At 41.1% G+C, this 14,851-nt stretch overlaps 1 protein-coding gene across 1 annotated transcript; it reads left to right on the forward strand.

Moving 5' to 3' along the window:
- Window positions 1–10,503: 10,503 nt before the first annotated feature.
- On the forward strand, window positions 10,504–11,058 carry LOC128460179 (gamma-crystallin M2-like). The gene has a single exon (XM_053445245.1). The coding sequence runs from the start codon at window positions 10,504–10,506 to the stop codon at window positions 11,056–11,058; it is 555 nt and encodes a 184-aa protein (XP_053301220.1).
- The last annotated feature ends 3,793 nt before the right edge of the window (window positions 11,059–14,851 follow it).

Below are 14,851 nucleotides of genomic sequence, written 5' to 3' on the forward strand. Positions count from 1 at the left end.
GACAGCAATGGTAACACTGCATTAAATTCATAAGCTTAAGTTATTTGACATGTTTTTACAGGAACGTGTACACAAACTTCCTGTCCACCGTTTACCACTCAGTATGTTGTTCTTGACTTAATGTGGTATCTGTACCTGGTTTAATATTTTGTTTGCTGTCCTTTTTTTGTATATCCAACCAGCAGTTTAAATACACCCCCCCCCCCCACCACCACCACCACCACATTAAAGGTAAGTACTGTACATCAAATAATATCATATTATTCTAAAACTCATCATTCTACAATGAATGCCTTTGAATTTAGGGTTTTATGTATTTTTGTATTTTAATGCTTCTCTAGTTTTTAACATACTTTTTTACACTGTCCAGTTGCTACTTCTATTAAATTAAAAGATATAGGTGATAACTTGATTAGCCTCTACCAGATTTAATGGATAGATTTTTTGTTTTTTACTTTCAAGGGCTCATAAACATCTTTAAAATATTTTTTAATTGGATAAGGCAGAGGTAGAGAAGGTGAAATTACAGCGACCCATAACTTCTAATGTAAATATGATTATTGTTTCATTTGAGAAGAAAAAAAACTAGGGATGCACCGATTTATCGGCCGAACATCGGTAGCGGCCGATATTCGCCTCGTTAACTGATATCGGCTTATCGGTAATAAACTTGACTTTCACCGATATCATTGGCCGATGTTCATATTTGTGGTAAAACCGCTGGGCACGTGCCGCGGCTGGGGGAGCAGTCGCTCCGTCGCCCTCCTCTCCGCGCCACCGGAGGCTCAGTGTGCGGCACCGGGAGGTCCTCATCCGGTGCCGCCTAACGGCGTCGCTGGAGCGGGGGCTTTCTTTCTCTTGGACCTCGGGGCGGTGTCCATCGCCGGCACGGAAGGCGGGCTGTTGGAGGGGACCGGGTACGCGGTCAGCGGCGGCCACTCTGGACGCGTGTCGGGCCCTTCTCGCGAATCACCTCAGCTAAGGCGACCGCTGGGGGAACCCTCTGTTCGCGCGGGGGGGGGGGGGGGGCACCCTGCGGTGCGGTGCGCACCCTGCGGTGCGCCTCGGCTGGCGCCTAGCAGCTGACTGAGAACTGGTGCGGACCAGGGGAATCCGACTGTTTAATTAAAACAAGCATCGCGAAGGGCCACGGTGGGTGTTGACGCGATGTGATTTCTGCCCGACACTCAAAACAGGTAAAACTGAGGAGGGCTTGTTAAGTTATCTTGACTCACGCAGTGTAACTTGGTGTAAAAAGTATGAGCGTAGCGTCTGTTTAAGTACTTTATTCTCATGTGCACCGGCTCCATTCATCCGTCTCATGCACAGGTAACAAGGGAATTGACAACATACGTCATACACACAGAAGCCGTAACACATCTAATAAACGGGCAATACTGCTACCGTAAATCAATGAGAAGAGCGTTCAGGGCTGTTTTAGACAGGGTAAAAAGGTGCTGTTTTAAATTATCCTTGTGGTATTTTGACCAAAATATGTTACAGTAATTTCATTAAGATCCCAAGGAACCATTTCAACTTGCGGTAAAATGGGCATAATATGTCTCTGTTAAATAAAGTTTAGTTAACTCAAAGATTGTTTCATAAATCTGATTAAATTTGTGCTCATTAAAAGATAAGAGTGATGAAGGGCTGAACATTTTTTAAATAGTGCTTTTAAATAATGATTTAATTAATTTTCTGGCACAAAAGGGTGAATGAATAACAACAAAAAGAAAATAAACAAATATCGGTATCGGTATCGGCTATCGGCCAGATTGTTATTTTAAATATCGGTATCGGTATCGGCCAAGAATTTCCATATCGGTGCATCCCTAAAAAAAACTTAAAACGTGCAGGGCTGTCCTGTTAAGATCTGTGTACTCTACCAGCGCCTGAGTAGCCTGGGAAAATGAAGCCACGTCTGCATATCTGTGGTTTTGTAAGGAGTCAGCTCTGCAAGTCATACTGTGCCACACATGGCCCTGTGTGTCCCGGTCTGGAAACACTATAGGTGCTCAGCATTCCTTGTGGCTTATTCCAGAATAAATTGGTTTGTTTTTCATCAAAAAGTAAGAATATATGTTAAGTATAAACAGTGGCAACAGGGCTGATCTTTTGTCTGCATTCAGTGACGTGGAGCTGAGGTCATGTGGACTATTCAAATCATGAGTTCATTTGGTTCTGTTTGCCTGCTTTCTAGTTGGACTCAAGACCCTTCAATCACATGTTGCCTTCGATCATGTGGTAATGCATGGGATGAAACTTGAATAAGAATTCTGTAATTTTCAGGAAAGTTTTCCTTGACAAACAGACCAAACGTAGGACTAATCACAGTATAACATCTTCTATTCCAAACACTGAGTCCTGCCACATAAACATTCAGAACACATTTTCCATTTGCAATTCAGCAAACAATGGAATATTGGTTAAAGAAGAATTTCAAGTTTGAAATGGACCCGGAGAAGAAAAAGTGTATCACACAAACTTTGGAAATACAAAAGATATACAGTTGTCAATTTAACGAAAGGAACTATCATAGAAACAGAGTAAATTTTACTCATGCATATGGTTCAAGGGTTTTTTCTCTTTATGTAACTTGAGGAAACATTTAGTTTCATTTTATAGGTGAAGTGCACTCTGGGAGAGTCCTCTCTCTCCTGAACTCACCCCACATGAGGGCAATGGTTGCATGAGGTGCACCAGGAGCTGTGGTGGACATTTCCTGCACACTCAGCACCTTGGATGAATGACTGGTCCTCCTGTTCTTTGCTCAGCCTTTTAAAAGCTCCTCGTGCATATCTGCTTCACATCAGGATGTGGGGACATAATTACGGTTAGCAAGTTAAGGATGGGGAACAGCAGTGGAGCTCCACCGCCTTTTTCTTTTTCCACTGCCACCCTCACTGTGCCAGCATGGAACTGCTGGGTTGCCAGTTTTGCCAACGAAAATGTGGGGATTTTCTACACTGTACTTACCTAGAGGATCATCATCTTATGTACGCCCAGCTTTCAACTGTGTTTCTTTTTTAGGAAGTACAGAGTTTATAAAACATACTTGACCTTCTGGTACATTTTAATCCTAATTCCTATCACTTGCTTTGCCACATATGTTTTGGAAATATAATCCCTGCCTGGGTTGCATTAGTTCAAGGGGTCCTTGATATATCCTCCAAACCTTCATCTTTAACATTGATCTGATGAAGACCTCCACCCTGATCCACCCCAACTCCTTTTCACAAGTGATTCAAGAGGCCACATATAGTGCAATTAGATAATCCAGATTAATTTGTTTGTGAATGTTTGAATTAGTAATTTAGGGCGGCTACAGTGGTTAGCATTGTTGCTTCAAAGCAGGTTCTGGGATGGAACCTGACAGCTGACAGGGGCCTTTCTGTGCGGAGTTTGCATGTTGGGCCTGTAACAGACACCACAGATTCTGCTCACAGTTCAAACACATGCACGTAAGGTTAAATGAAAACACTAAATTGCCCGTAGGTGTGGATATGAGCGTGGATGTTTGTCTCTGTATGTTGGTCCTGTGTTACACTGTCGACCTGTGCAGCTGGGATCGGTTCCATATACTGCTGGTTCAGAGATGTTCTGCTGATCCAGCTGCATAAAGTGGCAAATGTGATCACTTTAACTTGACTCATCTGAGAATCATAATTGGAAATGTAGGGGTTTATAGAAAATCAATCAGAATCACCACCTTGGAGGGCCAATTATGCAGAGGGTCCAGAAAATAATGCATTATGATCATTATTCTGACAACCATTCTTTGCCAAAGTCTACCGATGTTTTAAGTCCCACAATAAATTATTTCATTATTTCTTTTTCTTTAGTTTTTCATTGTCATCCCCTTCAACCCAACTTTGTCTGAAGTACTTTGAACCAGCCCTCTCTCGCACTCTGGTGGCAACACGTGCTGACCTGTGACATCATAGTGGAGCTCTCCCCCTGACCTCCCAGGGGTCAGCCTGTATTCACAGCACAATGTGACTGTCAACACTCATTCCCCAGCCTGATGGGAGAAACGCCACATAATCAGTGCCGCCGTCACTGAGCGATGTCATTAGGAATGGCTCACTGATCTTCTATGGCCGACCCAGCAATGAGCACACCAGTGCCTGCCTGGCTGCTACTGCCGCTACTGCCCTGCGACCTCTGCGAACACACTCTGCGTTAAAGGTGTCAGCACTCGGCTACATGCGGGTCTGCTGATTGAATCCACTTGCTCCTGTGGCAGAGACACTGTGCCGAGTGATCTCACTGCACTTTGAGATCACCAACTGACACAGAAACATGTGGTGGAATATACAGCCTTTGATGTGAAGAAGACGCCATCAGGGATTCATGCTTTTATGCACATAAAGCCGTGCCTTGCAGGAAATATAAGGCATAGCATCTTCTGAGCTGCAGGGAGAAGTGCTTAAACTGCAGCCTCAAAATGAGCATTAAAATGTCAGCAGTGCAGCGAGTGGCTCTCTTATGGTGATAGGGGTTCATGAGTTTAGCTTCAGCTGATGCATATGTTCACAGTTAATAATGGTGTCTGCTTGATTGGAGCGTGAAGTACCCTTTTCTACAGTCTCAAGCTTTATATCACATTCAGGACTGTGATTTATGCACGTCTGAGAGTACACGCCTCAAGGAAAAGCCATCAGTTAAAGCTAAATTAATCAATGTGGTTGCCTGGAACTCATTAGAATAAATAAGCAATCCCATATGTTCTCAAGAGTGTAAATGAGTCTGAACATGTGGTGTTTTGCTGCCTTTCTGATTTCAAAATGCTGACTGACCTCTATGTCAACAACTATTTAACTTCCAGTTAAAACATCATAAGACAGAAACACCAGTGAAAAGTCTTGATTAAGAAAAGACACCACACACACACACACCACAGCTTCCTTTATATTTTATTTATTGAAAATGTACCAGACAGTAGGAAGTACATGCAGTATGCAGAGTAGGCATTTAAAAATGGAAACAGCAGAGGTGAGTCAAGGCCGAGCAGCAGGACGTACATTTTTCAATTAGGTTAAGTAAAGGATTACTCACTTGTTTTATTTTTTAACTATTATATCCACTCTTTCCAGTATGTTGTAACCTTAAACCTTCACTGTATGTGCTTTCACTACTTTTACTTTAACGCAACATTTGAACTTTATTTTAGTAAACTAAATTGCACAACGCTACACATTGGAATATCCATCCACTATGTCTACTCCTTTGAGGGTCTCACAGGGGGGGTGAGCTAAAAAAATTTTTGGTTACAGAAAATAGAACTTCTGAAAACATGTCAGATGGTATGAACTGCACACTCAATGTACATTGTGACGGACTTTAAAGGTTGATTGGAGCTGAAGTGATACTGAAAGTGCACATAGGGACGTTTAGGGGAAGAGCTTTCACTTCCTTCATATAGATATATAAACGCATGCAAGCAGACATGAACATGAGCATTTCTGCCACATGTGCAACACATAGTAAAAGGTGCAGCTTCTCGTGTTAACAGCTTTTCTCTGAAGTCGACCACTTGAGATGGAGTGGACCTCCCTGGTTTGTTGCGCGACGACCAGCATGGTCACTGCTGGAGCCGGCTGGGCTGCTCTCCAGCTATCTGCAACGACCTGAGCAACAATTACTCAGTATGACAGATTAACGTGAAGTCTGCGTCCAGTGCTGCTGCTGCACTTCTGACCCTGAGAAGGCAGCACACCGAGCCAAACGCTTCTTATCAACATTCAGTTAATCAGTGAACAAATCCTGTATCAACAGCTGTGCTGCTCAACAATTTTGGCTCATGGCCTGACAGGACGGTTCGGCTCAAGGATTTTATTTTCCCTATTTTCCGGCTGCTTAAATTTTTTTTTCTAGGAATCTTACAGACTGCAAATATGTTGGTGAAAGTGATCATGTGTGAGATCTCTTGAGGGTTTTAGCTGTGGGGATCATGCACTCCATAATTTAACTCTCCATTGAGCTGACTACGGTATAGGCTCTACTGTGTTAAATGCTGTTCCTCAGAACTTTGTGCTTGCAAGCGTAAAGCTTTCGTTGTGCACAATTTCAGAAGATTCCTCCCAGGGAATACAATCTCAGGCAGATCCACTTAAGGCCTATGGTTCTATGCTCTCTAATTTCATATCTGTTTGTTTTTAGATGTGTTATGCAGTTTTTTTTCGATCACAAGAACTTGCAAGAAACATATTCCAATGAAGGAACAATCTAAGAGCAAACATATTGCAGTAGTAACCAGGAATTTGTTAGTTAAAATGTTCTTCCCTTCATTCCTTCGATAGATTTTGGTGAAAGACATTCTCTGTATAAACACATGATACTGTTTCTTGCAGGAAATACTAGAAATACCTGATGTTAACCATATCCTTAGCAGGGAAGCAAGGAAGATGAACCTTTGTCACATGTTAAATGGTCAGGACTGTGTGAGCTACTTCAGTTTCCATGAGCACAGCCTTCAATAAGGGAATATGCATTCTTTAATTTAGTTTCTTTAGGGACAGTTTCTCTTTAGTAGATAAAATGAGAAATCTCCACTCTCCATCCACTCTGCAGTGCCTTTACCGTTCTAAAGGAGAAATCACCTCTTTAAACCTACTAAAGCTATTGCAATTTTTAAACAGATTCTGAATTTCACCAATGTTTTCTTATACAATGTTTGTTCTTTAAGTTAAGAACAGAGTCTATGCTCATGCAAGAGCACTCTTACTACTCTGCTACTGACGCATTTGTCTTTTCTTCAATTATAAAGTTGTATGACAGGATCAAGAAAGAAATGCTTCACTTAAAGGTTTCAGAGCATATTTTTATATTGGCAAATTTGTATTATTTACTTATGTGACTATTTTGAAACACATGGACATGTTGAAGAGGAGACCACTTTCACCAAAATACTCCCATCTTTAGCTGTTCGAACCATGTGCCATGGTTTTACAGCTACATCTATTAGTTACACTGGTCTGTCCTTGTGCAGCTAAGAGTATGAGAGAAAACTAACCAAGATTGTTTTGAACCCGACAGGCATTCTGTTTTTTGTGTCCGGCCCTGATCCGGCCCAATGCAGTTAATGTAGGGTGCACATTGAGTTTGTGCTACTCTGTTCCTGACACATGAGAACAGATATTTGCAGTGTACGAAAACCGCCCAAGCCAGCATGACGAATATCATGACATAATTATTCTCTGTACCTGTGCCGGCCTGTCGGACCCGCCGGACTCGTGGTCGGGTATCCACAGAGACTCAGCTGAGGGTTCACCTGCAGTGCTATGTTTCAGGTGATACTCTGCTCCAGCTCAGACAACTGTCAAGCCTGCCTATGCAAGCCTGTCCGTGGTCCGACAGGTCCGACCACGAGCCTGGCAGGTCCGACACAGATGCTCAGCTGAGGGTTCACCTGCAGTGCTGTGTTTCAGATTTGTTTGTTAACTGGAAATAAACTGCCAATGAATCTGTATGCTGTGCATTGGGTTAGATAAGTAGATTGACCAAAGGCAGCAAAAAGCCAATTCTGCCAGAGAGGAATGTAATTTAGCAAACAGTACTTTTGTAGCCTTTTCTTTCAAGCAGCAGATAATTTAAACACCATATACCCTAAGAACTAAAGAATATCACATCTATAAACTCCAATTCTATAAAACAATGGTTCAATTGGCCAAATCGTTTTTTCCCTTTTTGTCTCATTCACTAATTGATTTACTTTTGTTTTACTATTTATACTTTGTGTGCTGTCAATGTGCTGTCAATGTGCTGTAGGCCTTTGTCCATAATTGTTCTGTCATACAGTGACCTTATTGATTAAAATGTTGCACTTAACCTCACAACTTAAGTTAGTTAATGTGCATCGTCCCTCTTAGATAAATGCAACGCTTTGTTTCTTGCAAAGCCCTCGTGAGTAAGTACTTAATATACCATAGCAAGGTAATTAAAAAATTCAATAAATTCAGAAAATATATCAATGGCAATTGGAGAACAAATGCGGTCTGTAATTACTGTCAATTTGGGGATGGATGAATGAATGGATGGTTGGATGGATTGTTATTGACATTGAATGAAAATCTAATCTCAAAAGTTGTCATGATATTTAGCCTATGTAACTGTGAATGCTGTGCTAGGAAATCCATTGAAATGTTTCAAAGATTAATTTATAAAGTGAAATCAATCAAATTGTATACGTATAGCTCAGATTCTCAACTCAGAATTTGTCTCATAGGGCTTAAATGAGGGATCCAATCTCCCCTGACAGACAGAAGTGTAACCGAACACATACACAAAATTACAATATTTACAACATGATTAGATGAAACAGTTTGTAACATAATGGAAAAGTGTGTCGTTGTTTAAATGATTTCTACATAAGAACATCTCTGATCCAGATGTAGGGAGCACCAATGAATGTGCGTAGGCGCATTGTATGTCCAAATAATAATAAAGAATAATAGGACTCAGTAGAGCACATGCCTCTACCAAGGCCAAACAGTCCACTTTTAAATTCATTGGATCCAGATTTGAATTTGTAACGAGTTCCTCCCTGACCATCATTACATCCCTCCAGCAAGTTCTGTGGTAATCCGTCTTGTAGTTTTTGCTTAATCCTCATGACTATAAAAACAACTTTTGAGGTAATGATAATAGTAGTAATGCTATCTCTACCTTCAACGGTTATATAGTCAGACTTTTAGTAGGCACATCCCCCTTAACATAAACACATAACTCCCTCTTTAATCATTTCAGTTTGCTAATACAATGTAAACATGTGGCCAGGCGGCTTAAATATGGTTTAAATGAACTACTGATGACCTTGACAATTTAAATGAATGGAAATTCGAAGAACACATAATCGTTTAAGTTTACATTTATGTAATTAATCAGACAATAAACAATTATCTGATTGGTTTTGGTTTTGTATTACATACAAATTTCAACTTATTCGAATGTTAATGAGGTTTCAAAAAAGACATTGTTTCCTAAAGATAGTTTCTTCATTACTTCTGTTGACTGTACTGAATCTATGGCAGACATTATATGTCATTTTATTACAGAGGGGTTTGAGGCACATTCCGTGGAGCAAAAACACAGGAATACCTCTGCTGCTCAGTCTCCTCCACACCCTGTACTTTGTGTGGACAATCGAACACGAGCCCTCTGTGCTGACATGTGCTGTTTGCTCAACCTGGAACAGCAGTCAGAGATGCCATAACTCAGTTTAACTACCATGTTGAGTTTAATGGACTGGACACACATCAAACTGTTGTTGTCAGTATGATAACAGCCCGTTTTATGGCTCAACATCCCTGCAACATCCCATTTCAACATACAGATGAACCACTTAGCTACACGGCCTTCAGGGAGTTGTCATCTTTAGAAAAAACAAAAGAAAAACATGATCAGCCTCATTTACTAAAAGTCCTGCATGACTGAAGGTGTAAACGCTTTCATCTTTGTTGTCATGGCTGAGGAAGGAAAATGTCTGCACCTCAAAGTTGAAGAGAAACAACACAGTGGTTTGCTAAGTGAAGCAACACTGGAACCAACAAGAAGTGAAAGTGAGACGGTCACAGTTTACATGAAACTGGCGTCTGCTCTGGTCACCCGCGACTACTTCTGTGTTCATGTCGCTGTTCTCATTTCTCAAGTTCATAAGATTTATTTTAGCTCCTCCACACTGGCCTTTAGGATTTTAATATTAATGTGATCACTCCTAATTTATTTTAAGACATTTTTAAGTAATTTGTGATGATTATGAAATGATTGAGGAATTTTAATATCTACAAATCACACACCGGTCTGCAGAGGAAGATCATGTGATGGGACTGAGGGCTCCAAAAAAGGGCCCACAGATATTTGTGCTGAGATATATTATTCATCACTGAATCATATTATTAATTATTATGATAATCTATAGTTTTATTTCCTTTCGAAGTACGTGATAGACTTTAAAAAGTGGAAGAGCAACCCTAACCCTAACCTTAAGTGATGTTCATGGGTGTTTACACCCTGTCGCTGTTTTCTGTTCCATATTGCTTGGAACAAATGTGACCTTTGCGACATTTGAGCATTAATGGAAAGCACCATTAAATATTTTACAAAATGAACACTGATCACTGATCTGGCAAGCTGTGAAGAATGAGACGACAAAACAAAATTCCAGACCTAAGGATGGTTTTGTGCTGTACAGTAATGTAAGCCTTTGAAGGCCTTACAAAGGTGCTATTGTTATTTGTTAACCCTTTCAAAAAGGTATTGACAGTATTTGAAGTGAAACCGCCTCTCTAAGGTTTTTTGGGGCAACAGTTGTAAATGTGGACCCTCAGTGCTCTATTGGCTTCACTGGTATGTTGCTGGGTCAGGCTGTTTTCACAAAGGGGCTATCTGCTTGTCAGGTATATAAAATGAACGTTCTCCAACAGGTAGTCAAGCAGTTCAGCTCAAGAGCATTAGCAGCAACAGCAGCAGCAATAGCAGCGGCAGTGACAACACCTGGCAAAGATGACTTCCAGTGGCATGAACATGATGAGCAAGATCATCTTCTACGAGGAGAAGAACTTCCAGGGCCGCTCCTATGAGTGCATGAGCGACTGCCCTGACATGTCCTCCTACATGAGCCGCTGTCATTCCTGCAGGGTGGAGAGGGGTTGCTTCATGGTCTACGACCGCACCAACTTCATGGGAAACCAGTTCTTCATGAGGAGAGGCGAGTATGCCGACTACATGAGCATGATGGGCATGAGTGACTGCATCAGGTCATGTCGCATGATCCCCATGCACAGAGGCTCCTTCAGGATGAAGATCTACGAGAGGGAGAACTTCCAGGGCCAGATGCACGAGGTGATGGAGGACTGCGAGGACATCATGGATCGCTATAGCATGTCTAACTTCATGTCCTGCAACGTGATGGAGGGCCACTGGCTGATGTACGAGCAGGCTCACTACAGAGGAAGAATGATGTACATGAGGCCTGGAGAGTACAGGAGCATCATGACCATGGGCTCAAGCAGCATGAGGGTCATGAGCATGAAGCGCATCATGGATTCCTGCCACTAGATGACGACTCGTGATGGTGCAGCAATTAGTTTTGAAACAAACTCTTAAGCATGTGATACTGAGCAACTTATCTGCAGCAGATAAACAAACACCAAAGAACTGTTCTTCAACTGCGAAATGAGAAACAAAATAAAGTCAAGTTTGTTATAAAATATGATATTGCTTTTCTTATTTCTATTCCTCTCTCTTCCAATTGTTTTCATTCGTCTTTCTACGATTCCCAAACACATCTCATCAACAGTGCAACCCCAACTTCTGATATAACCTTGACAACAAGTTTACTGTAAACATAATTTATTATTATACACAAGTGACTGTGCTAGTTGTTCAAAATGAAACAATTGTATCATTGCCCAATGTGTCTTCGAGCCATGTGCTAACCCTGCCCTTTGCCTCCTCTGATTTCTCTATTGGGTACTTTTTCAGGTAACACATTTTAGTCGTTTTAGTTACATTATTTTCAGTGTTGTGCATACAACTGAGAAAGCCTACAAAGTAAGTGTGATTTTGGATGTGACATTTTTTGGGGTTGTTGTTTGACTTCAAGTCATTTCATATCTCCCAAGCAAGGAATATTATGCTTGTGCTAAGATGGCTTGAGTCTTTTGAAATCTGGAATCCCTGTGGGTCAGATTCCTCTGCTAGTGGTTCTAAACAAGAGTTAGAGATACATGGCATAATAATCTGTATTTCTTAGTAGAATATATTGAGCTAACAGATTTGGTGCAGCTGAGGCACCTCAAAGCACAGAGGCAAATTTCAGAAGTTGACCCTCCAAATTCCAAACCTTTCACACTGAGTTTTTGAGTTACTCCTGCTTTCCCTTTTCTTTCTCCTGTGCCTCTGTTGCCTTGTAGAGAGATCACAAGAAGAGAAAGGAGAGGGATGAAATATCCCTATTCACATCCTTTCTTGAAGAGAAGCAGCCATCTGCCAAATGTCTCTTCACATTAACTTTGCACCATTGACGGCAGTGATGGTGAAAGACAACACTGCACAATGCTGGGGCCATTATGGCTGGAACATCCAGTTCTCCAACTGATTTTAATCTCCCTTTCACACCTAACAGCAGGGTCTGAAAATGTCTTACTTTCCCATTCAAATTAATGGTAATGTTGTCTCAGACCTCTGTGTATCTCTCAAATGAATACATGAGACCTGATCTGAAAGTGAAAGATTGTGTAAAAGGCTGGTGAGGAACCTTTTCACTATCAAGGTCTATTAAAGTGTTCATAATACTTTTGATTGATGATGATGATGATGATGATGAGGATGGGGATGATGATGATGGAGATGATGATGAAGGGGGTTATTATGATCATATTCACTGCTGTATTTAGGCACAACAACTTGCTCAAACAAATCCTCACATTAAGTGGTGCCATGTATGGCTTGTAAAGGCAGTAATTCCTCCCTTGTATCAAAATATTTTACTTTGACAGGCAATCAAATATTGCAAATAAAGCAAGCAGATATTGAATAGTTGAGTGTTTATGGCCTGTTGAGCGAGCACTCATAACTGCCCTGTGCTCACCATTTCTCCTTTGTGATGATGATTCTCCACTTGCAGACATTGTTCTGTGCACTAATATCACATGCACAAGTGTGGTTGCTATGTTTGTGGGCAGAATGTGATCTTGTGAAAGCTGCATGTTGGGCACCCGAACTCAACTGAAAAGCTTTACCTATAGCGCCCTTTACAAAACCCACTGACACCCACTGGCATTTTGCTTTTGTCTGCAATGGGCATTCACTCCCGGGTCAAATGACTCTACTCAAATTTTGATTGGTTATGGCATGGTAGCGATGTAAGAGAGCGGCTATGCTGTCAGGACATTCTAGGGGAAAATGACAGAGGCAAACACTGCTCCAACAAGTCTTTTACGTCAAAAAATGATATGTTGTCCATCTCTCTTGGTCAGAACATTTCACTTGTTTTTCCTTGACAGCCACCATGCTGGTCTGCAATGACTCATAACAGCTACAAGTGTGTTTCGATTCCACTGACTGTGACCTGACAGTTCTGTAGCTGGAGGGGACCACTCGCAAGGACATGTTAATACTTTTTAATATTTTGTTTAGGCTATTGCAAATCTAACACGCCACACACAGCCTTGAAGCCAGAGGTTTGCCACCCATGGTTTGGGGTTTAACTACTAGCAAACAAAATAAAACATTTTGTTTTATAAGAAAGTCAGAATGATATTGGAAAGCTGCAGAAATTATTCATGGGTTGTGCTGAAAATACCTTCTGTGAATGTGGGCAGTGATCCAAAGTAATAGGTTCCTGTTTGTCAGAATCATCCATTTGGATTGGCTATCTGGATCCACTGTCAATTTAGGCCTGATCATTTGTACAGTGACACAGGTCAACAAATACATGAGACTTCTTCCAACGGTTGGGTTCAGCAAAATAAAAGGAGCTGAGTAGGTCTAACAAGGGTGTGAGTCAGATTTGAGATAGTTTGGATGTTTGAGCGTTGGCAACATCGGTACTAAGGTTACTCAAAAACCTGTTTAAAGAGAACAGAGTCTGGCAGCAGAGCACTGCTATCAAAGCTGCTTTTGTAAGTCACATCGAGACAGGGCTCTAACCATTTGAAAAACAGCCATGGGGTGAACGAGGCCAGCATTTTCTCGGACACAAACAGCACTACTAGGGAAACCAAACCAGAGAAGTCAGCACAACTCTCCATCACAGCACCAGCAGTGAAAATTGGAATCATATGAATGATGTTTGCAATTCGTAGTCATAGGGATTTGTGGACAATGGTGTGAAAGGATCAAACACTTCAGGAGCTTTCGCTTCTGACAACCTTTCCAACTTTACCAACTAGGCAGATGTGAGGGAGTGAGAGAGTAAGGTTTCAACTTATTTGTCCACTACGCTCGAGCAGTTTTGTGCATTCAACCAGCTCCACCACACTAGTACATTATCACTATTAGAATGATATATTGCAACCCACACCCCTATGAGGAAGGTTTTTTGTCCCCTCTGAGTTGTATTCATTTGGAACAACCTTGTCCTTATTTGTTCTTTTCCCATTTATTTGTTTATATGAACAGAGAAGGTGAAGTATTTCCCCAAAATTTGTTAAATTGGGTACAAACTGATACTTTGCTGAGACATCATGGGCAGAGAGATTTACAAAGAGCTGTGAGTGTAACTAAATATCAAGGAGAATATATTTGTGCTGTTTACTGCCGTCCAGCCATCAGTTGTCTGGCTTTACCGTCTTAACAGATAATTTAAAGTCGTCTTGACGTGCCTCAGATGGAAGCTTCTGCCAGGATGTGCCTTTCTACCATTTAACGATCAAGAAAAATTTACTGTAGATTAAAATGTATACAGCACACGATCCTTATTATCACAACAAAATCAACCATATAGTGAACCTGTTGGAAAAACTTGCACCTCAAAGAAACTTCCCAAACTTTGTGCAATGGGCAATTAACAATAAACAGTGTAAGAAGTGACCTCAAATGAAAACATAGCTGCTCATAGACCGATCTCCAGAGAACTTCCCGACAGTCTCCAGAGGGGATGTACAGTGCCTTGCATAAGTATTCACCCCCTTTGGACTTTTCTACATTTTGTCATGGTATAACCACAGATTAAAATTTATTTCATCGTGAGTTTATGTAATGGACCAACATAAAAATAGTGCATCATTTGGAAGTGGGGGGAAATATTACATGGATTTCACAATTATTTACAAATAAAAATCTGAAAAGTGTTGAGTGCATATGTATTCACCCCCTTTACTGTGAAACCCCTAACAAAGATCTGGTG

Source organism: Pleuronectes platessa, chromosome 17, assembly GCF_947347685.1.
Source record: "Pleuronectes platessa chromosome 17, fPlePla1.1, whole genome shotgun sequence".
In the NCBI taxonomy this organism is placed as follows: Eukaryota; Metazoa; Chordata; class Actinopteri; order Pleuronectiformes; family Pleuronectidae; genus Pleuronectes; species Pleuronectes platessa.

Coding starts and splice junctions, on each gene's coding strand:
- LOC128460179 (XM_053445245.1), top strand. CDS start 10,504: ATGACTTCCAGTGGCATGAACATGATGAGCAAGATCATCTTCTACGAG.